The 24,686-nt window shown below is 40.8% G+C and overlaps 2 protein-coding genes across 3 annotated transcripts; one reads left to right on the top strand and one right to left on the bottom strand.

The window, feature by feature from the left end:
- Positions 1-2,818: 2,818 nt before the first annotated feature.
- On the top strand, positions 2,819-18,595 carry usp8 (ubiquitin specific peptidase 8). 2 transcript variants are annotated; one of them, XM_034680161.1, is made up of 19 exons: positions 2,819-2,927; positions 4,346-4,523; positions 5,943-6,087; positions 6,224-6,309; positions 6,415-6,556; positions 9,753-9,795; positions 9,935-10,106; positions 10,220-10,382; positions 10,472-10,613; positions 10,855-11,138; positions 11,223-11,705; positions 12,089-12,163; positions 12,305-12,606; positions 13,129-13,350; positions 13,438-13,648; positions 14,717-14,953; positions 15,147-15,289; positions 15,437-15,569; positions 16,991-18,595. In XM_034680161.1, exons 2-19 carry the CDS (start codon positions 4,420-4,422, stop codon positions 17,147-17,149), a joined length of 3,246 nt encoding a protein of 1,081 aa, XP_034536052.1. In that variant the 5' UTR covers positions 2,819-2,927; positions 4,346-4,419; the 3' UTR covers positions 17,150-18,595. The 2 variants fall into 2 exon arrangements, with proteins under 2 accessions (XP_034536052.1, XP_034536051.1); XM_034680160.1 differs by having other exon boundaries at positions 11,223-11,720.
- Positions 18,596-18,742: 147 nt separating this feature from the next.
- On the bottom strand, positions 18,743-24,245 carry LOC117810498. Its single transcript, XM_034680359.1, has 7 exons — positions 23,065-24,245; positions 21,700-21,909; positions 21,418-21,613; positions 21,024-21,236; positions 20,790-20,932; positions 20,156-20,291; positions 18,743-19,116 (listed from the first exon to the last, which is right to left on the bottom strand). The coding sequence occupies exons 1-7, from the start codon at positions 24,243-24,245 to the stop codon at positions 18,928-18,930; spliced, it is 2,268 nt and encodes a 755-aa protein (XP_034536250.1). The 3' UTR covers positions 18,743-18,927.
- Positions 24,246-24,686: the final 441 nt, after the last annotated feature.

Here is a 24,686-nt window from a genome sequence, read left to right as displayed (position 1 = left end):
AACTCCAGGCAGTATGTGTTTATTTCTAACTAGTTGTTAAAAAGCCCATTGAAACATTAACGTGGCATTTTACTGTTGAAACTGGTTATAATATAGTGGAGCTATGTACATAAGATCATAAATAGAAAGACCCAGTGTGATTCAGGATAGCATGAGCTCAACACTGAACAATCTATTAGCAATCAGTTTCAGGATTAGGATGACGAGGGCAAACCCATTTATGTCACGGCTCATCCCTGCCTTTAAAACTCTGACAAAAGCCAAGGAATCACCTGGCCTGTTCACACACTGTCCTGTTTACTGTGCTTTGTGCACGGCATGTGTTCTTTGGATTTCTGAGGTAACCTGTGGTTGAAAGCAAATGTAACCATAATCCAAAAATGGAAAAAGCAGACACCAATGTCAAATCAGGAAGGCTATGTTGTGAAAGCCGTCATTTCATTCAGTGAAACTAACAAAGCACCAGAGGATGTTAAAGCAGTCATTTAAACCCCATTTTAAAACAGTATATTTATTTCCCATGAAATATAATCTAAAAATGTAATCTTCCTTTGATGTCCAACTTATAACCCCAATTCCTTTGAATCTGAGCAATAACTGCTGCACAGACTTTTGATCCTGCTGCAGGCAGGAAGCCCAACAGCAGGCAACAACTGGAGCAGTGATAAGTGTGTGTGGCATAATACACAGCAATAAGCAGAGCACACTGTGACTATTGTGCTCCCTGTGTGCCTTTACGTTGGGTGGTCTGAGCCTGATCAAAGCAAGTTTAATTGTACAACTGCAACTTGTGACATCAAAGTCAAAGTGCTTCCTGTTGGATCCTGTTTGGTTACTTTTATTCGAATAAGCTGATTTATTAGTATGATATCAGCCCATCACAAAGAAAACAGTGGTGTTGATCAATCAAACCAAAAGTCAGAAATAATTTGCAGACACAGGGTTTGGCTATTTATTTTGACACGAGTAAGTACACAAAGAACTATCTGTGAATGAAGGTGAAGATCATCTGTTGATTCAAAAAAATACAAGTACAATATATTCAGTTCAAATTAAGTGTTTCGCTTTAATGAACTTTTTGTTGCATGTTTTTCTTGCTGTTAGCTTCGTGCACAGTGACAGAGCAGCACTTACAATAGCCTCATTGCTGACACTGAGGTGCCTTTGAGCAAGGCCTTCAGCCCAAAACAGCTGCTGTGGAGCCTTTTAGCAGATAACAGGTCAGACAAGTTGTTCTCCCCCATCCCTATGTGTGTGAGTGTTAAAAGGGCAGACCTGAAAAAAACATCAACGCACCTTGCCTTTTATGTCTCTGATCCTACAGCATTTTGTTAACTCTAGATTTTGAAAAGGGGTTATAATTGATCTAATTTGTAAACTTAATAAACTATTGGCTTGAATTAACACAGGTAGAGTGGGGTTGCCTGATCCACTGTGTTGTTTTGACAATATTTTTGTATTTCCGGATCAAAATATCACTTCCTTTGGCCAGTTTTCATTCATCATTTACATATAAAATGCTTGTACCAAATGTAATGTAATGTATGTAATGCTAATGTACCAAACACTTCTTCTGTATGATGTTCAAACCCAAAGCAACAACCTTTGGGGAATCAATGTTTTGACGAATATATGACATGTTAATATCAATTCCTCTTCCTGTTCCACCATAACAAGAATGTGTTTAACAGACCAACACATTCTGTAATTTTTAAGACTTCATTCTTCATTGAACACAAGTATTTTTCATATATACCTTTCTATTTGAAAATATTTGTTCATGCTTTAATTTGTTTGGAAGATGAAACTCTAGATGTCCAGACTACTGTTTTTTCTGCTGCCGCTGTACAACCTGTTTCCATTATGCAAACAACTGACATAATTCACACATATAATGAAACATAATTGCACAATTGCATGCTGATTTGAGTAAATTTGGAGTAATGGAAAGACTCAAATATGTTCTTGTTTTTCTATATCTCTTGTCAGCCGTCCAATTCAGTTCAGACGACTTTATTAATCCCCGCAGGGCAATTCTGTTTACAGTTTACCCTGCCTTATTGCAACAATTTAAATAATTAGGGAACAAAAACAAACAAATGCAAACATTCACAAACATATAGAAAACCACATTCACATATCAGTGCCAACAGATCAGCAGGATCAGCGATAAATACAATGTCAATGATGCTTCAAGAAGATACACCTGAGACTCCAAATATGGCATAAGCCACAATTGGTTCCAGTGAACTTCTCAGCATTTAGCAGGCTGATAGCTGAAGGTATAAATGAGTTAGATAATCTCTTTGTTTTCCTTGGGGGTGCATAATAGTATTAGAAAGGTTCCTGTGGGAACATGACTGTATTTATCCACAGTACAGAGAGCAAACTAACTGGAAGATAGAAAATAGAGACAAGCGAAAAATACAAAGAAAAATATATTATAAAGCAAAATAACCCAAAATATTATAAACAGGAGAGTTGCAGTATCAGATTGACATTGTAGAAAAATCAATAGAGTTGCAAAAGTTGTGCAAGACTACAGTGCAATGCACTTGCATGTTAACAATGGGACATGAGAATGTGAGCATAACACATATCAGGAACAGATCTAACTGGTTTATGAACAATGCAAAGAATCTGAAATATCCAACACAACCTGTAATAGCATAAAGGTTCATATACACATAGATTATAATAAAGTGAGATATCATAAGAGATTTTAAAGGTTTTCTCAGATTGGCAGCATTAGCTACTGAGGTGGTAATCCATTTATCAGACCCCAGAGGGGGGCAGTGATACAACATGAAGGCATGCCAGCTACCACAGAGCAGCAGAGAAGAAGAAGAGGAGGAGGAACTGAGGGCGGAACAAGGAATCAGGAATCAGCTGTCAGAAGAAGAGTGTAAGCAACCCATCAGACTGAGGTAATTTATACATTAGTGTTATTTAATCAAACTAATGGCGCCTTTATATGTGTGTGCATTATTTTAAGACAGTATCTGTTTACTTGTTAATGTGATTATATCCGTGTGTGAAACAGCTCACTGAACCCAATGCTTAACTGCGTGAGCTGCTAACGGAGCTAGCTTTGCGGGCTAACTGGGAAAACAACAACAAGTTAGCTTTAAATTAATCTATAATGTTGAAGTAAAACTAGTGTTTGGTTTGTGCTCTAAGCTGAAATACGTTAACTTCGTTTTCATTAGCTGGCCAACACGTTTCCAGCTGACACGGATGTCTGTGGCTAACGTTAGCCAGTGAACTCTTACATGTTGTCAGTGTTGACATTTCCAGCTCGACTCAACAAGCTAACTCATGCTGACTGAAGAGCAGACATTCAGGGAAACAGTCTGCTGTGAATACATGAGAGCTAGTTGGATGTAACGTATCATTGACATGCCGTTTCTGACGTTCTTAGTTTCTGTTTCTCGCCATTTTTAAATGCTACATGACAGCTGAGACATTACTGATCAGATTAGAAACCTTACAGAGAGCAGTGGTGGACAAAGTACACAGCTTCATCACTTAAGTCAAAGTATAGATACTCCATTTCAAATATTACTCCAATACATGTGAAAGTTGTTCTGTCAGATTATTACTTGAGTTAAAGTACTGAAGTACTTGCTTTTAGAAATACTGAAGTACTTGCTTTTAGAAATACTGAAGTATTCAAAATACTTTTAAAAATATCTCAACACTTTGTATTTTCACAAAGCATGATGTCAGTCAAGAATACATAGAAGTACATTCTGTTACATCATGTTTATTTAGAAACCATTATTTGAAATCTCTAAAAACTTTATCATGGAATAAAAACAGACACTAAGTTGCTCCAAAAACAGACAACTTAGTTTGAAATGTTCATCAGGAATGAAACAAATGTTATGCAGCTCCAAACGCTCTCTCAGGTTGGACAGTGAATGTTTGTATGTTTGTGCAGAGTGGGAAACAGGGAGAACATTTCAAACCATACGTATCATTCTTCATTTCAAAACCTCTAACACGGGCTGAAGATATGCCCATGGGTGCTCAGGTGGAGAATTCAAATTCATGAGCTGACTTCAAAGCTAAAGTAGTGAGTAACTAGAGCACTGATAGACATGTAGTGGAGTCAAAAGTACAATAGTTGTCTTCTGAATGTAGTGGAGTTAAAGTAATACGTTTCCCCAAAAAATAATACTCAAGTAAAGTACAGATACTCAAAACATGTACTTAATTAAGTACAGTACCCAAGTAAATTTACTCTGTTACTGTCCACCACTGACAGTGACTTGGCAGAAGTTATTAGATAAAATGAAGCAGCGTGTGTTAACTTTGTTGTTTGTCACAAACATGTTTCCAGAGATGTCCAGAGCTTGTTTACAGCTCTGACTGCTGTTTCCCTGCTGTGAGCTCTGACTGTACACACCCGCGAAGATGCCTGCAGTGTCCACCGGGGTCAAGGACCTGTACCTGTCCACATCCCTGGGAGAACTCAATAAAAAGGCTGAAATTAAGCCTGACAAGACGAGTACCAGAAGGTAGGCTTTATGGTTACTGCCATATAGAGATGTGTTTAACTCAGCTCAACTCAACTTTATTTATAAAGCACTTTTCATACATATAAACATGCAGCCCAAAGTGCTTCACAGAATAACACAGAGACAGAAAACAACAGCAATGGTAAAATTCAAAAAGGCATTATCATGAATAAAAAACTTAAAAATAAAATAAAATCAACACAGTAAAATTAATGAAATAAGTAAGAGTGGAGATGAAAGTTAAAAATAAGGTAACGTTAACAAGATCAGATGAATATAGGGAATAAAATAGATAAATAAATAATTAAATAAGATGAATGAATGTTAAAGCAATGATTATAATACTGCAGTCCAGGGCAAAAAATAAATTACTCCAAATTAAAAGATAGGTTAAAAAGGTAAGTCTTAAGTTTACTTTTAAAAACACCCAGAGAGCTCGCCGTTTTAATGTCCAGAGGCAGAGAGTTCCAAAGCTTAGGGGCGTAAAAACAGAAAGCTCTCTCTCTTTGTGTGAGAGACACGAGGAACATTTAAAAGGGAAGCATTTGAGGACCTCAGTGATCGGGCTGGAACATTAAATGACAGGAGATCAGTGATGTATAGACTGAAGGAGTAAGGCTGTTAAGAGCTTTAAAAACAAATAAAATTACTTTAAAATCAATTCTAAAAGAAACTGCAGAGTTTTAAGAAGAGGGGTTATGCGATCAGTATTCTTTTTCCTTGTTTAACTCATTTACAAAACAAAAAATTATCATTCTGAATGATATAATATTTTCTCTACAAGTCAAAGTTTTTGTAACCTATATCGTACCCAATATGTCCACTCTTAGTAAGCTGGTTTTGAATGTGGTTGAGTTTAAGGTTCACTCTTATTTAATAAGTTTGTCATAAAAATTAACAGCTGCTGAGCCAGTGATTGTTTTGACCAACAGGAAAGGGTTTATGCCTTTACTTATAGGTCAGCTGAAGAGAGACATGAAATGTGGGGAATAGAGAGTTGGAGATGACATGTATATGTAAGCGCATTTAAACTGTCAGGCCAATGGCGCCCTAACAGGAAGGATTTTAGAAAAACCTGAGAAGGGGAAGTAGTATAAAGTTGCTCAAAAATGGAGATAGTCAAGTAAAGTACAAGAATCAAAGAGCTTTGGACAAGAGTAATTGTATGTATATGTTTACATTCCACCACTTTGATATGAAAACACCTGGCGATATCCCCCCAGTAGAGATCATGTGAAACCAGTAACTGACTTGTAGCTGAATTTAGCAAATTTGTCTCTTCTGTTCTTGTATAACTAAATGAGGTCAATGAGAAAGAGATTGGGACATCATGCAACATAGGTCTCCAGTAAAACTTGGGCTCAGAGCGTTGCAATCATGGCGAGCTAACGGTGTGTTTGTTTTTTCTTGATGTTTCAGCTATGTTCAGAGTGCCTGCAAAATCTTCAAGGCGGCAGAGGAGAGTCGTCTGGACAGAGATGAGGAGCGATCATATGTGCTGTACATGAAGTATTTAACAGTATATGACATCATCAAGAAGAGACCAGACTTCAAGCAGCAACCGGTATAATGAAAAACTAAAGTTCTAACTTTGGAATGTTTGTTTTATAAAGTGTGCTTATATGGAAGTACTTGTTTATCAGTTGAAATGTTACCACATTGAACTGAACTGATTTTGTTTTCTATTGTGATGTTTAAAGGAGTATTACATGACCATGCTTGGGCCAAACAGTTTTAAGAAAGCTATTGAAGAAGCTGAGAAGCTCTCTGAAAGCCTTAAACTCAGGTTGGAAGTTTCAGTTGTTTTGACCTATCATATAATACACAATCTACAAGAAAAGTCAGCAGAATATGAGTGTTTTTATTTTACTCAGCTGATCGTTTTAAACAGGTATGAGGAAGTTGAGGTTCGTAAACAACTTGAGGAGAAGGAGAAGCAAGAGGAGAAGAAAAAGAGGGAGGAAATAACGGAAAAGGATAGCGGTCGAGGGTCTCCTAAATCATCAGCTGCAAACAAGAAGGACAGCAAAAAGGTAAATATTTCAAGAGACGGCTCAGTGGGTAGAGTCGGTCATCTATCAATTAGGAGGTTGGCGGTTCGATCCCAGCTCCGGGGGTCACATGCTGAAGTGTCCTTCAGTGAGTGAAAGGGTGAGTGCGACGAGTTGAGTGAAAGCACTTTGAGTGGTCAGAAAGGCTAGATAAGCCCAGTGTACACAGTGTTCCAAATTATTATGCAAGTTCAATTATCTAAAAAATATGTTAACAGTCATTTTCAATTTGGTTAGGAAGTCAGATAGTGAATGCATTTCCTCAAATGTGTGGTTAGAATTATGCTTTTCAAAGCAAGTTGGCTGTATTTTCAGATAAATGCAGAATCTGCAGAAACGAGTGCCAAATTATTATGCAAGTTGGTGATAAGAGCATATAACTTCTGAAAAAAATAAACTAGGCACATTTAAAACATCTTATTTATTGAAAATAAAAATATTTACTACAAATGTATTCAAACTTCAACAAAAGAACCCTGTATAATAAAGCTGCTAATGTCTTTGAAACATTTTAAATCTAAAGTGTTTCTCTAATGTCCAATATAACCTCCTTTTCTTTCAGTGAGGGTCAGAGGTCACTGTAAACTGATACAGTTTCTGATGACTTCTCTGCTGACACTGTGAGCTGTACCTTGTATGGCTTTCCAAAGATGCTCTTTGAGCTGTATTTCTTGCCATTACTGTAAATTATCTTCTTTATTATTGACCACAAGTTCTCAGTCGGGTTTGATGGGGTGAGCAGAAAGGCCAGTTCATGAGGCAATCATCTAAACGTCTTCACATAACGTGAGGCATGTGATGGTGCATTGTCATTAGGGTTGCAAAATTCCGGGAATTTTCAAAGTTGGAAACTTTCCATGGGAATTAATGGAAACGTATGGGAATGAATGGGAATAAACCAGGAATTGATTAAATTGAAGGTTGGCTCTTAATAGGGAACTTAAATATAGTTGGGGAAAATATATTTTATCATAATCCTGACTTAAACAACCAGATTTCATGCAGGTACAGTTGAATATCTATGCTTTTCCTCAATCACATGCACATAGCACACTGATTACTGCAGGCATAGATTGTAAATAAATAAAAATAGACTAAATGGATAAATAAATAAATAAATAAATAAATAAATAAATAAATAAATAAATAAATAAATGTAAATAGACTGCAGGGCTATTGAGACCACGCCCCCTACATGCACTGTGCATTCCTCCATCACATGCACACATGATTTCTAGAATCCTGCAGAGGCTAGGTTTGACAAGCTTGAGAGAAGATGCTTCTTTATTTAACATTTTGGGACTTTGTTGGGATTGCATCTTTGTTCATTTTTGAATGGGTTGGGTAGGGGGGGATGAGTAATATTTAACACAACACTCATGTTTTTGTTCTTCAATGAAAGAATTGATCGTTCAATAAAATATTTAACACTTGATAAAGTTCTTCTAACAAATAAATCTGTTTTAATTGTATTATTTTGGATGGATGTCTGCTTATAACAAAACAAAATATTTATGCTTGGATATGATACCTTTCCATTAAATTACCCTCAATTCCCAGTTCATTCCCATAATTCCCATGGAAAGTTTCCAATTTGGAATATTTCCAAAATTCCCCAGCTTAACTTCCCATGGAAATTTACCGGAAACTTTCCAGATATTTACCAAAAATGTTCCACCCCTTTGCAACCCATTTGTCATGCATGAACACTAGCATCTTCTTGTAGCAGCATGGCCACTTGAAATCCAATCAGATGTCCACCCATCTGGTCCATCTAGGGTTGCCCGGCTCTCATCAGTGAATACAATTTTGGAGAAGTCAGACTTCATGTATTGTTTAGCCTATTCCAGTCGTTTTTCATGTTTATTTTCTTCAGTGGAGGTCTTTTCTCTGCCTTTTGGACCTTTGCCATTGGTCTTAGCGTCCTACATGGAGTAGACCTGGGTACATCATCGAACCCCACAGCTTCAGAAATGGCCTCATTTGTAGCTAAGGTTCTTTTAGCAACCTCTTGTTTGTTTTTTTGACAGTTCTTGACTTGATAATGTTCAACAGGCTTTTCTCCTCTGGGTTTTCTCCCATCCTGACTATTTGAAAGTATCTTTTTATGGTTTTATGGTCACGCAGTCAAACCTGGCTATATCATTGGTGGATTCCCTCTTACTCAGACTCTTGACAGTTTGACTCTTTTCCTCTTCGGTCTGGTCACTTTTCTTGCCTGTGGACAAATTTGAATAGTATTTGCATAATAATGTGGCACACCTATATACACGAAGTCTGTGATAAAGAATATCAGAAAGCTTTGTAGATTCAAACAAAAATGTTTTTGTTAAAGCACAAGGCCTTAAATACATCAGACTAAAACACTATTTCTTTCTGAATAGCAGCCTTCCAGATGTCCACGAAAAGGTTACCTGCATAATAATTTGGAACAAGGTGTAAGTCCAAGTCCAAATGACCAATAAACTGAAGAGTGCAGATTCAATGTCCCCAAGGCGCAATTTGGTTTGCATTTAACAGACTGTAGCAGTGAACATCAACGGTGCAGACTTAGCTGCATTTAGCAGAACAAACTTGTTGGAGTACAGTATTCATAAGTCAGTTCAAATGAGTGTATGATTACCTGGATATAAAATAATTTTGTTTTGTTATCTTAGAATGAACCTTTTGTATCTATACAGCGGATCCTCTTCCACTGAGGCTGTTAGTTTCTAAAGTAGCACAGAATGGACAAACTAGTAAAGGCCACATGCATTTTTGTATGCAGTAAGTTGCCATCTAAAATGCGCTGATTGGAAGATAAAGAAGAAGAAGACGAAGAGAGCGGTTGTTTTGCTTAATAGCAACAGAATTTTTATTGATAGGATGGAGGATCATCCTTGTCATGCATGACGGCAGCTTCTTGTCCTCGAAGGCCTCTATCCCTTGTGAAGCTTCCCCAACGGGAGGGTTGAACATGGAGCTTTTCAGTCTAGAATCTTAACGCCAGATATCTCCAGATATTCCCATTTCTACACCCTGTACCTTTTAAAATACAGTAACAGCTTAGAAAGCAGGACATCACTAATCCCAAATTAAATCCTGTTTTGTTTAAAATTGTTATTTTACATGGACGATAGCTGAATCAAAGACATGTACACAAGTTATTTGAGCTTCTTCTTGTGTCTTTCTTTTTCAGGTGAAAGGAGAACAGAATGAATTGAAGAATGCAACCTCAAAAGGTGAGCAGGTGAACGTAATGAAAGAAGTCTGAAAAAAACGTCTAGTTCATTCTACCACATTAGTAAAAAGTTGTTCTCTCAAAGTAGAACTCTGCAGTTTTTACATGTCCTTCTCTCGTTTGGTTACTTCTTATAACAGCTGCGGGGCCAGCTGGTGGGATCACAGCAGAGAAACTTTTCCACATGATAAAGGACCAGACAATCACAACGATTGTCATGGATGCCCGCAGCCACAGGGACTTCGAGGAGTCTCACATTCAGGTCCCAACTCAGACCTGCATCTCTGTGCCTGAGGAGGCCATTAGCCCAGGGTGAGAAGGGTTAGGAAGCAAAGGAGGACCTGGATGTTCCATCAGACACTGAATGTGTAATTACATCTGATTTCTTTTACTCCTAAAACTGACCTCTTGTCTCGGCTTTTCAGTATCACTGTGAATCAGATCGAGGCAAAGCTCCCAGAGGTGTCCAAAGAGCATTGGAGGCGGCGGGGATTAGTGGATTATATAGTCCTGCTGGACTGGTTCAGCTCTGTGACAGATCTTAAACTTGGCACCACCTTACAGAGCCTAAAAGATGCCCTCTTCAAGGTAACACTGTGAGGAGGCTGGCTTTCTGTGAACCTGCATATGCATGACTTTTACTTTGAGGAGCAATAACACATTGACTCTCTCCGCAGTGGGACAGCATCACTATCCTGCGTAGTGAACCGCTGGTGCTGGAGGGAGGCTATGAGAATTGGCTTTTGTTTTACCCCATGTTCACTACCAATGCCAAAGTCAGACCCCCTAGACAGACCTGCATCAACACCTTCCCTCAGTGTGAGTATCACCAGTACAGAAATAATGTGACAGCTTTACCTATCAGTCTGGTGGGGTTTGTGTCAGTGTAGTTGTTCTTATTTTATCACTTTAGCACTCAGTGGTGTTGAAAAGTGAAGCCAATACACAAGTGCACAATACTGCCGAGTCATGAGAGTCCACCAGAGACTGGCTCCAAAAACCAAGGAAGGCCCATTAACTGACCCCAACCCTAACCCTGTTCTCCTTATGTCTTTTACAGTGAACTTCAGTTATCCATCTCTAGAAGAACCAAAACCTCCGACGCCACCTCCACCAGAGCCTGAGGTTGAACCTGAGCCTCAGGAACCCTCAGCTCCTGTGCTGGTGAATGGGGTCACACCAGCAGAACCTCCCACATCTAAAACCTCCATGATTGCTGACAGGTTGCCGGACACTGTTGATTCCCACGTCATAGGCACTACTAACTCCGGGTTAGACCTTAATAAAGGTCCCGCAACAGGCAACTCCAGCCAATCACCCACAACTGCCAAGGCCTTCCCACAGGTGTGGTATCCAACCAGATAGGTATTAGAGTTTTGGCGATTATAAAAGATGATGTGTTTTTGATTCTTATGTTCTCCTCTCCAGTTTGACCGAACTAAGAAACCCTCTGTCCGGGTTTCTGATGAGCCAAAACCCAGCCAGAACGGTTCAGCAAAGGATCCCACCCAGAACGGCCCCGTGATCCCTGACCGCTCAGTCAAACCCCCCTACGACACCAGCTCTTCTCTCTCCAAAGAAGAGCAGAGTCAGATTCACTCCGAGGCAGTGGCTGGGATGGAGAAGGCGAGACTTGAGCAGGAGAAACGCAGCCAGGAGCGTAGATTAGAAGAAGAGAAGCGGGACAAGGAGTCGAAAGAGAGGCTAGAAAAGGAGGAACGTGAGAAGAAAAAGAAGGACGAAGAGGAGAAGGGACCCCAGGACAAAAAGAGACTGGAAAGACAGAAGGCTGAGGAAGAGGAGGACAAACGGAGCAGAGTGTGGGAGGAGAAGGAGAGGAGGGGGAAAGAGCAGAACTCTGATGCACCCTCAAAGAGTATGTCACTGGACTCCCCTGCTCCCAACCATGTTGTAAGTGAAATCAAGGTGAGGGTCAATGTTTGAAGCGAGTACACTCCCCAAACTGTTTGGTGCTAAGTGTTGTAGCTCGTTGCATAAAGAGAACTTGAGAAGTAAAGGATCTTTTGTGTGGCTCTTTTGCTGCTTGGATGTCATTTGGGACAACCAAATCACTAAATTCATAAATGTTTTCTGTCTCATGTAAAATACTGGAGTTATTATGTTGTAGACGTTCTCAGTTTTCTATAAAGATCCAACAGAGTTCATGTACATGGATGTTTAGTTTCTGTGTCTTACTGGTTGACAGATGTTAGACAAGTCCGTGGCATTAGGCTTAAAGAAAAAAAGCTTTGAATGAAACGTTCTTAGGAATGTTTTTTGTGTGTCCTCCACAGAGGGAGCCTCTCACCCGAGCAAGGAGCGAGGAAATGGGTAGGAGCGTTCCAGGCCTTCCAGACGGTTGGATGAAGGTAACTGATGTTATAAAACTGTCTTCTGTTTGGAAGTAGTGTTAATGAAAGTTCAATAAAGATGTCAAGAGACAAACTGTTATTTCTCCTTTTCACCCACTGTTCTATCTCCTCCCATATTCCCCCTCCATTTCTGGATAGTTCCTTGACACAGTCACAGGAACGTACCGGTACTATCATTCCCCGACCAACCGAGTCCACCTGTACCCTCCTGAGGTCACTGTTCCCCAAACCCCACCTTCCACACCACCCACAACAGTCAAACAGAAGCCACAACAACCAGCTGAGCCTGAAGCCAACCCTGAGCGAGAGCGGGAGCAGTCTAAACTGAAACGCTCGTATTCCTCTCCCGACATTAGCCAGGACCTGAGAGAGGAGGCACTGAAGAAAGCTGTCGCCCAGACTGCTGCTCCTGTCATACCCACCATCAACAGAGAAACCAAGTAAGGAACCCTGAAGATGACCCGTCTGTCTGTCTGTCTTTTACAAAACATGTTCAAAATTCCCCCGTTCACACTCCCATTCATACTCCAACATGTAGACACAGCAGGTGCAGCCTTAGGGAGCAATTTGAAGTCCAGTATCTTGCCCAAGGATATTTTAACACCTAGACAGAAGGAGCAGAAAATCAAACTGCCAACTTTCCCTCAGTAGTTCTGCTCCCTGGAGAGTGGAGACATAATTTGACACGCAGTTTAATAAGTCTTTGTCTGCTGGCTAAGCCTCCAGTCATTTCCAGGACATATTGTGCTCTGTCCAGCAGCTGCATGTACACTTCAGATCAGCTTAAGCCTCTGTTTGATCAAGAAAAAGCTCATTCTTTTGTATGAAACATGACCGGACAGGACAAGATGGTGTGAAAACAGTTAGCTGAGCTGCCCTGTATCCTCTTTGATTTAAAAGACGTTGTAGTTGTTTTAGTCTTTTCTCTTGTTCCAGTCTTAATATGTTCTTTTGTCTCTCAGACCTCCCCCTGTTAAAGTCTACACTAAAGGTGAGATTGTGAGGCCTTCAGCTGCCAAAATCCGCAACCTGAATCCTACATTTGGAGGCCTGGGTGCATCTCTGACTGGCCTTCGTAACATGGGAAACACATGCTACATGAACTCCATCTTACAGTGTCTGTGCAACACTCCTGCCTTGTCTGAGTACTTCAACAACAATATGTACATGGAGGACATCAACAGGTCAGAGATTAAGTCCGTGGACGTAGCTACCATTGAGTATCTTTTACGAGAATCATTTTAAATGTCTCTGTTCGGTTTCTCTGACAGGTACAACATACTTGGCCATAAAGGGGAAGTAGCGGAGGAGTTTGGTGTGATCATGAAGGCTCTGTGGGCCGGTTTGTACAAGTGCATCAGCCCGCGGGACTTCAAGGTCACCATAGGAAAGATCAATGATCAGTTTGCTGGCTATGACCAGCAAGACTCCCAGGAGCTGCTGCTGTTCCTCATGGACGGACTCCATGAAGACCTCAACAAGGTAAGAAGCAAACTTGTTTCATGATACTCTACGACTTGCATTCAGATGCATTCAGATTCAGATAGGGTATTTACAGAGAAACATTGACGCATAAATATCCTCCTCCTGATTAAATATTGAGGGAATAAATAATAAGTAATTTATTTGTTTCAACCATGGCTTCTAAGGCGTCTACTACACCCCTGTATGTTGTTGCACATTTGCCTGTTTACAATAAAAACATAGTTTCATTTTCCTTCTTTCTGTTTTTCACCGGGTTTCATTTTGATGGGAAATTAGAGAGTAAGTAAATAGCTGTGTGTCCTTGGTCCTCCTGCAGCAGTGTGAGTGTGGAGTGTCTGCATCTGTCTGATCTGATACTCTTGTCAGAACCTCTGTGCATGTAGACCCAAGACATGCCTTCATTGCCTGTACAGACTGATTTTACTGGATTCATGTACATTTGAATTGGGGGGAAAGGACAAGTTAGATCTGAAAAACAAAACATGGGAAAAGATCATTTCAAAGCTTGGTCTCTTTTTTTCTATTTTAAACTGGCTGAAACATCAGACACCAGATCGTTTCTCAAACTACTGAAGGCTGCCACAGAAGCTCTTTAGATTTCGTCTCCCCCTGGGGTAGACTAGAGGTCGTGCATTCAGAGCACTTACCTCATCAAGCTATTCACTCTCTCAAATTGAAAGGATGACATACATTTCTCACGGCACATTTTCCATCTCATCACATCCCTTCTGTGTGATGTTAAGACCTGTCTGCCATCAGACTGGCCCAGTCCCAGTCTACTTTAACCCTCCAGGCTAGCTGATAAATCAATCAGTGTCACTGATATTTGATATTGATTAGCAAGTCTTACCCTTCCTTTCATATCTTCCTGCCTCTCATACCGAAAGTGAATTGGCTGAGCTGCATGTTAATGAAACTGAAAGTTTGTATCACTTGTATATTGAGTATTTTTTATTTACTGTTATACTATAAATGTAACCATGAGGATATATTGGAACCTCGAAGGCAGGTTTTTCTAACTCTTAAAGGTGCAGTTGTAACCAGTCATGTTGTTTTCTGTGTCAGGCGGACAACAGGAAGCGATACAAGGAGGAGGAAATCGACCATCTGGACGATCAGACTGGAGCCGACCTGGCCTGGAGCAAACACAAGCTGCTGAACGAATCCATTATTGTAGCGCTGTTCCAGGGTCAGTTCAAGTCCACTGTGCAGTGTCTCACCTGCCATCGCAAGTCACGGACGTTTGAGACCTTTATGTACCTGTCACTGCCTCTGGCCTCCACCAGCAAGTGCTCCCTGCAGGTCAGTGAGATATTAGTGCTGGCTGTGCAGTTTCCTTTACGTTACTTAAATAACATCAGAGTTCACTTTAACTTTCACTTTGCCCTACTCACTGATTAAGGCTCTACTTTTAGAGACAATAGGTTCAATAGGATCTTTGAACAATTATTTTGATGTCTAACACATACCCAAAATGTTTGCTGCTTTTTGGCAGGATTGTCTGAGGCTGTTTTCCAAGGAGGAGAAGCTGACCGACAACAACAAGGTGTTCTGCAGACACTGCAAGGCCCACAGAGACTCCACCAAGAAACTGGAGATCTGGAAAGTTCCACCTATTCTCCTGGTGCACCTTAAACGGTCTGTAGCGACGCTTGAATTTGAAACAATAGTTTCACATGTGTAGTGTTTGGGATGAAAGATTCAGTTATGTGGAGCTGATATTTTGAGCATATTGTTGTGTAATCACGTTGACACTTTTTTATTTTATTGTAATCATTTCTGCAGATTCTCCTATGAGGGCAGATGGAAGCAGAAGCTGCAGACGACTGTAGATTTCCCTTTAGACTGTCTGGACCTGACCCAGTATGTCATTGGACCCAGACCGACCCTGAAGAGATACAGCCTTTTTGGAGTGTCTGTAAGTAGAAATGATTCTTTTTTGTAGCTCTGAGACTTTTCTGAGATAAGCTCCTGTAATTATTTATTAATTATTATATTAAATATTAGGATGCTGTCTAAAATGTTGTTTTAAAGAAGATTTTGATAGTTTGAAAATCATTGAAAGCCTAAATGTTATTGAAAATAAGCAAAGACAACATAAAAAAAAGGTTAAAAAAAGAAACATTTTATATAAAATCTGATACCAGCAACATGTTTCAAAACTGTCAGGACAGGGACAACAAAACACAGTGAAATGCTAAAATAAACACATGGAGGTACATCTGCTGACTAATTTGGTTAATGTAAAACAGGTTTGTAACATGACTGGTTATACAAAGAGCTTTCCAGAGAGGCTGAGTCTCTCAGAGGTAAAGATTATAAGAGGTTCTCCATTCTGTTAGAGACGGGGTGAGGAAATGGTTCAACAATTTCAGAACAATGTTGTTAATGAGTTTAAAATGGCAAAACTTGAGATTTCATCATCTACAGTACATCCAGTATCATTATAAGATTCATAGAATCATAAGAACTCTGTACAAAAGTGACAAATTAATACTGGATGGCTGTGATCATTGAGCACACAGGCGTCACTGCATTAACAATAGTCATGAATCTGTAGTGTAAATCACTGCATGGGCTCAATATCCTTTCCAAAAACCAGTCTATGAACACAGTTTGTTGCTGCCTTCACAAATTCAAGGTAAAACTGTACCAAGCAAAGTGAAAACCATATATAAACATGACCTAGAAAGGCTAGTTTGGGCTTTTTGAAGTGGGGCTGTATGTGGTAAATATTACTACATACAGTGGATAAAAGTCAGAGCTGTTCTTGTTTAATGAAGCTGGTTGGGGTTCTTACAGGGTTGCTAAGCTATGTACTTCTATGAAGCTGTTTCCATAATAATGTTGTTTCTGTGACTTGTTGTCTCCTTTAATAACTGATGACTCAAACAGCTGTTCTGATACTGCGTGCTGCATGGGGAAGTATACAAACATAGCACCTGTCTGACGTCAAGTTGATGTAAATCACAAATATGGTCCCATAGTGTTTAGTGTATACATGCTTGTAATATAGTTTACAACTGAAATGATTTTTTTTAAATGTAGGACTGTTTTTAAGTCACTGAAGCTTATGGGACGTGTGATACCATCTGAAGCCGTACATGACTTTTGTGTAGGAACTCTGGCTGGCTTCTGTAGTGACTGGTATATACTGTACGTTGTACACCAGTTCAAAACTTTGAATACTTTTTGTTTTCTTTTGGGTTTTATTTTGAAGAAAGGGGTGTGTAGCAAAAAACTTTTAAACAAGAAAGCTTTGCTAATTAGAAGTAGTAACCAGTGCTGTGCTGACGAGTATCTGTCTATTAAAAAGGCCTTCTTTTCTTCCTCTGCCAGAACCACTATGGCGGTTTGGATGGTGGCCATTACACCGCCTACTGTAAGAACTCCCCCAAACAGCGCTGGTACAAGTTTGACGACCACGAGGTGACTGATATCTCCACCTCCACTGTCAAGTCCTCCGCAGCCTACATCCTGTTTTACTCCAGCCTGTGATGGGACTGTAGGACACGGAAAGAGAACACTACACCAGGGGCAGCGACGCTCAAGCCTAGAGGTTGTTTTTCTCCCCCCTCTTTTTTAAAAGCCCAGCTCTGAGGATCTGGTGTACGTAGCTGTGGGTTCAGCAGCTATGTATGTGCACGCGAGGACGTACTATAGCGCGTGGCATAGAGATCCCCCTCTGTGGTGGATCGGAGAACGGTGCAATGCTTCAGCTACTAGAAGACTGTATACCTGTTAAGAAATGCTGTCTGCTCATTTTACTGATGTAGTCTTGAGACTAATCAGATGCTCCTTTAACTTCTATACCATGATGGTTCTGTTGTAGGGCGGACAGCTGGTTCAGATGCTCTTCACTCTGTTGCACTCCGCAAACGCAGAACTGATTTTCAGCTTTCCTGTACTGTGCAGACACAAGATTAAGATGGCATGTAAATACTTACCAATGCTAATGTTGCACATTCAGACATGTATATACTGGAGGGCAAAGTGTTTCTCTGTTAAGTGACCAAATTTTTTTTCCTTCAAAGTAGCAGCCATCATAGCGTCATCATACTCTTAAAAAGTAACCACATGATTTTGGGGTTGAGCTCTTCGACCCTCTGATGTTTAACATGATGTTAAAGATGGTAGAGACTGTGATTGTTGAAACTTTGCATTCTTTAAAGAGAAGAGGGAACTGGGATGGTTGCTTGTTCATAGATACGCCTCATTGTTGCACTCACACAATATGCAATCAAGTTATGTTGTTTATGTGGATCACATTGTTTAACAGCAGACATTAATCCTCGACTCAGAATGCTTTAAACGATACCGATGCTGTGATCTTGTCTTTCTCCTCTCTCTGAGCAGAGACAGAAAAACCTGCTTCTAAAATCTTTGTTATGAGATTTTCTCTCAGTTTAACATGCTTAAATCTTAACATTAATATACTCATACAAAGGAAGTATTTAGAGGAACACTTACTGGGATTACTTGGCATCTTTCTAGGCTCTAACTAGTGATTGTGGATTTGAAGGAACGGGTTTCTAACTGCTGAAATTCAGATTTCTGTGACTAATCTTATTTCTGTGTTTCATATTGACCCGGTAGTATAAGAATATGTGACGAATTGACCTTACTCACTTACACTGGTGTGTTCGCATCAACATTTGCTGCCTGAATGACTGACTGACCCACCGGCTGACTGACTGACATAAGCAAGCACAACATATACTGATATTTTCTCTGAATGGACCAGAGACATGAGCTGGCAGGATTTGACTCTCTTCTTCTTGATTACAGTTTTATTGCCTAGCATGAGATCATAATCTGTTTTCTTTTTACTTGTAAATGTTGATTTTATTTCTTAATGCTCTATACAATAATTTGTTTCAGATATAACGATTATAATAACCTCAAACCGCTCATATGACTATTTATTAAAAGTGCTACAAATTAGCATGTGTGTTTCTGTATGAATGACTGCTCACATTGTCCCAACAGGATGGATGAGACCTTTCCTGTAGCTTCTCTGAATCCTTGATTCCTGATGATGTAGGGTAACAAACAGCTCCTGACAGAAGAAGTCACACAGACACGTTAGGGTTGGATCTTTGCATTTATTTGGAGTAAAGAAGGTTTTTGTATTCCTGATCAGTAAGTTATCTGATCAGGAATCAAAATGCTCCAAAAGAGTACTCCGTCATTCACTGTTGGACATCTACAACATGGTTTGACTCAGGAAGTTGAAGCTCAGTCTCCTCTTGGTTTTGGTATGCTGGTTAAAAAGCTCACAGTCCACTGATCTTTGGTTTTTGAAATGGTTTACGGCTGTAGAGCAGCATGTAGGCATTAGGAGATTGAACATGGCTGTCCTGAACCTCTCTGACCGCTGAGTCGTCAAAGCAGTGCCAGGTCCGAGTCAGGGAGCTGTGACACACAGCGGTGTAGTGACCCATGTTCAGATGACCTGAATGGTTCTGGAGAAGAGAAGAGTTATGAACCCCGGACAGACAAAATAAGGGAATAAGTTACGAGGTGGAAAATGATAAATCTGCTCTCAGTTAAGGCAAAGATACAATATTTGTATGAATTTATTTTTATATATTCTTGTTTTGCAGATTTTTTTTTTAAATTGCAGCCATTATCTAGAAATAAAATCTCCTGTAAACTTTAGTTAACATCACAACATCATTTGATAACCACTGATAATCAGTCTGTCTTTATATAGCGCCAAATCACAACTGTTATCTCAAGATGCTTTACAAACAGAGCAGGTCTTGACCATACTCTATGTTGTATTATTAACAAAGACCAAACATTAAGACAGGGTAAGACTCAGTCTGATCTCATCTTAATCCACTATGAGCAGAGCACTTTGCAGCATTTAGCAAGTTACAGTGGCAAAAATGTCCTTTTAACAGGCAGAAACCTCGAGCAGAACCAGACCGAGTTTGGGTTGGAAGATACCATGACACAGCTGCAGCAACTTGTTGCCATTCCTAGGTGTGAAGCTGTCTTTTAAAATAGGCGAAATTAGAATGAGGCCGATTAAACAAAACAAAACAATAATGTTGCAGACTCTGCTGACTCTGCTGACTCTGCAGACTCGCGTCATTATGGCTGCTGTCAAGCAATGCTGTGGAATTGTGGGAATGCTTCTATCACTAGATTTCACGTGATGTGACCTGAATACAAACGGTAAGACTTAATACCTTTTCTAGAGCTTTTCAAAGCTTCATTTGAACAGAAATCCAAAAGTCTGTTGCAGTAATATTTTACTGAGCCAACATAGTTTATTAAAAGAATGATCTGTCAGTTTCAGAAATGTTGTTTCTCATTTGTTATCATTAAAAATGTTGTATTTTATTAAATGCAAACAAGACTTGATATCAGCATTATATTTCTGTCATCAGCCTCCCAGCTCTCTAATTATCGGCCATCATCAATCGACCACCCATTACAAAGATTCAACAGTTATTTAGTTTAAGGTTAAAGGGTTCCTTTCTGTGTACTCACCACGACAGCATATAGGTGGTATGAGGAATATGTGATGTTCTGCAGTGAGCTGCATAGAAATGGGTTGAGGTCCAGCTTCATAGAGAACAGAACATTATTCTTCAGTTTCACCTGGTTCTTCCCCTTACAGCCAAACCTGCAGAGATTGGAATGATTACATTGATTTTACATGATAGTAGGCGGCATCCAACTAAAAACAGCCACCACACGTACTCTATGATAAATCTATAGGTAGATCTTCATAACAGAGTACTTTGCCCATGTTTGCTAATAAACAATGCATGACTCTGGTTGAGTTAGTAAGTGGCTAAATATGACTGACTTTGGTCTAGGCTCTGTGCATCCACAAGGCACTGTTAGTTTGAGTACTCAACAACAGTCATACTGCAAGAACTGTATGACTGAGTTAAATCATCCACTGTCAGAGTTTTGAATGCACAAAAAATAAGCATGTGCAGGACATATGAAGGCAAATAGAGGTGTATAACTATGAGCATGGTCATTATGTGATTTAGAGCTCTTTAACAAGCAAGAGGATCTCAGGGTGTGAGTGTTTGTCCGTCTTGATTTAAATGTGTTCAAGTCTCATATTGCAAAGTCAACCTTTACAGATACTGAGACATTTATTACCCACCGTTTCAGATGTAACATGAGGATCTCAGGAGGTTTGTCCAAACACGTCAGCACTGTAGTTTCTCTCCTGAGACCACACACTGAACACAGCATCTGCTCTCCACCAGTCAGGACAGTCTGCTCAAAGAACAGCGCCAGGCAGTCCTGCACCGCACAGACACAGAACAAGATGACCCAGAACTAAACTCAATCAGGAGGAGGTTTTAAAATAAAGCCAAAGTGAGACCCGGTGTACCTGAATGGAGCACTTAATGCTGCCTGTTGGTATTGGTAGTGACAGAACAGTGAAGGTCTGTGTGCTGTGAGCCTCGTGGTCACAGTGCATGCACAGGGTCATGTAGCTCAGCTGGCCCTCAAACAGATGAGAAACGATGGTGGACTCCCCTGCTGCTGTGGCGTTGTTTCTATTCTGGACTTGTCTTTGCTGTTTAATCTGGCGCTTCGACACCTTGTAAACACACACACACACACACACACACACACACACACACACACACACACACACACACACACACACACACACACACACACACACACACACACACACACACACACACACACACACACTGAGTCTCTCTGTAGGTGTGGTGATTTGCATAAAGATATATGAAAGATGTTGCTGTACCAACCTTTTTGAGGTCTTCATGAAGCGCATTGAGCAGAAAAAGCAGCAGCTCCTGGGCGTCCTGCTGGGAGTAGTTGTTGAACTGGGGGAGGATGGAGGTCAGCACAGATCTGGCCTCTACAGGTGAACAGCGGGAGCTCCTTCCTAACCACATCTCCTGCAGCAGGCGCACAAACACTTCAGCCATCCGGCACTTCGATCTGCATGAGGAGAGGCTAATCAGCTGGAGAAACATGGCTGTCTTCATTAAAGTGAGACAGACGGACAGATTAGTGTGTGGTCTTACCGTGCCAGCTCTTTGCGTGTGTCCTGATTAAGGAGGTTCTCCACAAGGGGCACAGTGGAGCACAGACACTGCAGTACAGCGTTCAGATAGCAGGAGTTCCCTGAGTTGTCCAAACCACAAACTCCTGGTCTGTTCAGCCTCTGCAGCCTCACTGGAGAGCTGCTGCCTGGTTTCTCTCTTTCCATCCGGGCAGAGCTGCTCGTATTTATCCTGAGAGACCAGTGACAGAACAGAAATAAAAAACTCTCTCATTCCTCTGCCAGTTTTTATTCCATAACACCCCAAAAACATTAAATAACATGCTCCATTTAATAATTCAATTCAGGAGTTCCAGTTTGGTTGCTCCCTCTGTTTGTTACAGGTCCTGTATACTTGAAACTGTTGTTCCCCTTGATGGTAAGGCATATGACTTGTCACACCATGCCAACCTCAGGACGTCCCATACACCCAAGTAACTGGCCTGCAGTCGGTTGCCACCCATTTAACAATTGCTGTGGTTAACTTCTTTGATTTAGTTCATCCATGTGTCTGGTGATTCGGGCACCCTTAAACAGTGCCCTGCCAGCTTTTGTGAAGCTGTTGCCGGCTGACATCAGTCTGATCAGCTGCACCTGAATGCTTCACTCGTACCTTGAGGCTAGAAGTCAAGAAACCTTAGTGATACTTTAATTTCTGTTTTACACAAAGTGCACATTGACTTTCCACTTGTCAACTGAGTCACTGCCGTCTGGGAGTTTTTTTTAAAGTGAAATGTGCCATTCATAAGTGCAGTGGTGTTGTTATTTTTCATTATGGCAGCAAAAAGAGCAGCAGCTTAACTACTGTGCACTGAATGGGACATTAAAGTGTGTTATTGTGTTAATTTCAGACCTTCATCATATAACAAATCACACATCATTGCTGTCTGCATGCTCTGGGCTTCTGTGGTTATTGGCTGAACGAATAATCAATTAATTTCAAATGAAACCTAAAAATGATCATTATGGGAAATATGAATAGTTGCAGCCATAGTTGTAGTGTAAAAATACATAATACACTCTTATCTTCTTAGTCTTCCCTGCCTATTTTACTTTAAATTCTAACATTACTAATACTATTATGTTTTAATTGAGATTTTTTAACAACAACATGAATTGTTTTTTATTAAAAGGAACCAGAAATGCTCAGAGAAACTTAAACAGTCACTTTAAATTGAATTCTGCTGAAGTTAGCTGAAGCATTTTACCATTTGCCTCCATTCAAACACTTTTAAGAACACAAAGTGATCTCTGTTTTTGCCTCTCGTTACATTTTATTATTTTATTTTTTTCCAGTTGCTTGTTTTGTAAAGGCTGGTAATGGTTGGTAACAAACAGTCAGACTAACCTTTGCTTGGACAGATTTGTTAAACTCGCCTCCTGGCATGAAGTGCTGTTTAGACGCTGCAGAACAGGCACAGTGACGCTGCTGTCCACAGCTAGCTGAGAGGCCAGAGCCCTGGTGAACTCTGGGAGCTGAACCTGCCTGCCCGAGCCTGAGCTTTGCAGAGTGTGGAGCACAAATGTGTTGATGCAGATGATGTGCAGTGCTGCCCAGAGGCCAGGGAGAAACACATCTACTGTTCCTCCTTTCAGGTCTGACAGAGGAAACAGAGCAGGTCCGGTCCAGTCCTGCAGGTGGGCTATGAGTTCAGACGGTGAGTCCTCGCATGTTTGTTGAGCAGATGGAACAAAACTGATTTCAATTCTTGAACCAGAGAAGATGTCCGTGTGTCTGCCCTCCATCCAGGCAGATTTGTCCAGCTGGACCAGGTGTCTGTGGCTGCAGAAAGGCCTCAGTAGGTGTCCCACCACCTGCTCGACTACTGGTTTACGACTCTGCTTCTGGAGCTGCTCTGGACAGTACAGAAACAGGTTGCAGATAAATCCTGTGCTTGTATCACAGAGAAGAGCCAGATGAAGAGAGCAAGGACTCTGCTGGGAGACAAGTCTGTATTTCTTCACAGCCAGGTTGGGACCAGGCGTGTACAAAACCTGATATTGCCTTGTCACGTGGCTGCAGAAAGCAGAGAGTATTTCTAGCTTTTCTCCATCCTCCAGTCTGGTCAGAGACAGGAGGCTTGTCTGAAAGCTGTTCCTCTTCAGGACACCCTGCCAGCCGTCCATTTTCAGGCTGAGCTCGGGTCCAAAGCTGCAGTTCTCTCCTACAGATAGACCACTCTGCAAGACTATGGAGAAGCATGTTAACACCTCTGCATACTCCCCCTCAGACAGATCTACACTCTGCTCTCTGTTCTGGCTCTTTGCTCCGGATTTCACCCTTGCTGCTCTCCTGATCAGCTCCCGGACTGCTGCTCTGTCCAGCACCTCCAGAAGAAGCTCTTTGGCCGTATAGTAGACCTGGTAAGTGGGTCCAGTTTGAATCCTAGTGAGCGGCTTGACTTTTTTGGACCTGAAGATGTTTGGTAAGCAAAGGCCATCCCTCTGGGCGTCTTCAAGATCATTTACTTGGTGGCACTCCTCTGTGAACCAAGCGCACTCCCTCACTGACAAAGCTTTGGCCTTCATCTCAGCCTCACTAAGAGAAATCCATCTCTAAGTCGTGACTGCTTCTCTCAAAGCCTCTCATCTGAAACCACTTTAACAACATAAGACATAAGGTAAAAAAAAAACTGACTGCTGTGCTCCTGGAAGTCCTCCCTGTGGCCTGGTTGGTTTGGTGATAAAAGGAGGAGATAACCAGAGACAGAACACATTGCACTCAACGTGTTTCATCCTATAGGATCTGCTCCCAGGTGGATCACACTCTCATGAGAGTTTTGCTGCTGGTGTAAAACAGCAGGCGTCTAGTGCAGCCAGACAACTGTCTCCAGGTAACCCATAAACAAACTTAAGTTCAGCTCTGGTGACATGTTTCTGTCCTCTTGTGGGTGATGTCTTAGTTTGTCTCGACTCCTAATAATAATCACAAGCTAAGAGGGGCCCCATGGGTTATCATTGTCCTCTGGT

This window comes from Notolabrus celidotus, chromosome 3 (genome assembly GCF_009762535.1).
Source record: "Notolabrus celidotus isolate fNotCel1 chromosome 3, fNotCel1.pri, whole genome shotgun sequence".
NCBI lineage: Eukaryota > Metazoa > Chordata > Actinopteri > Labriformes > Labridae > Notolabrus > Notolabrus celidotus.
This window is presented reverse-complemented; position numbering and strand designations above follow the sequence as displayed.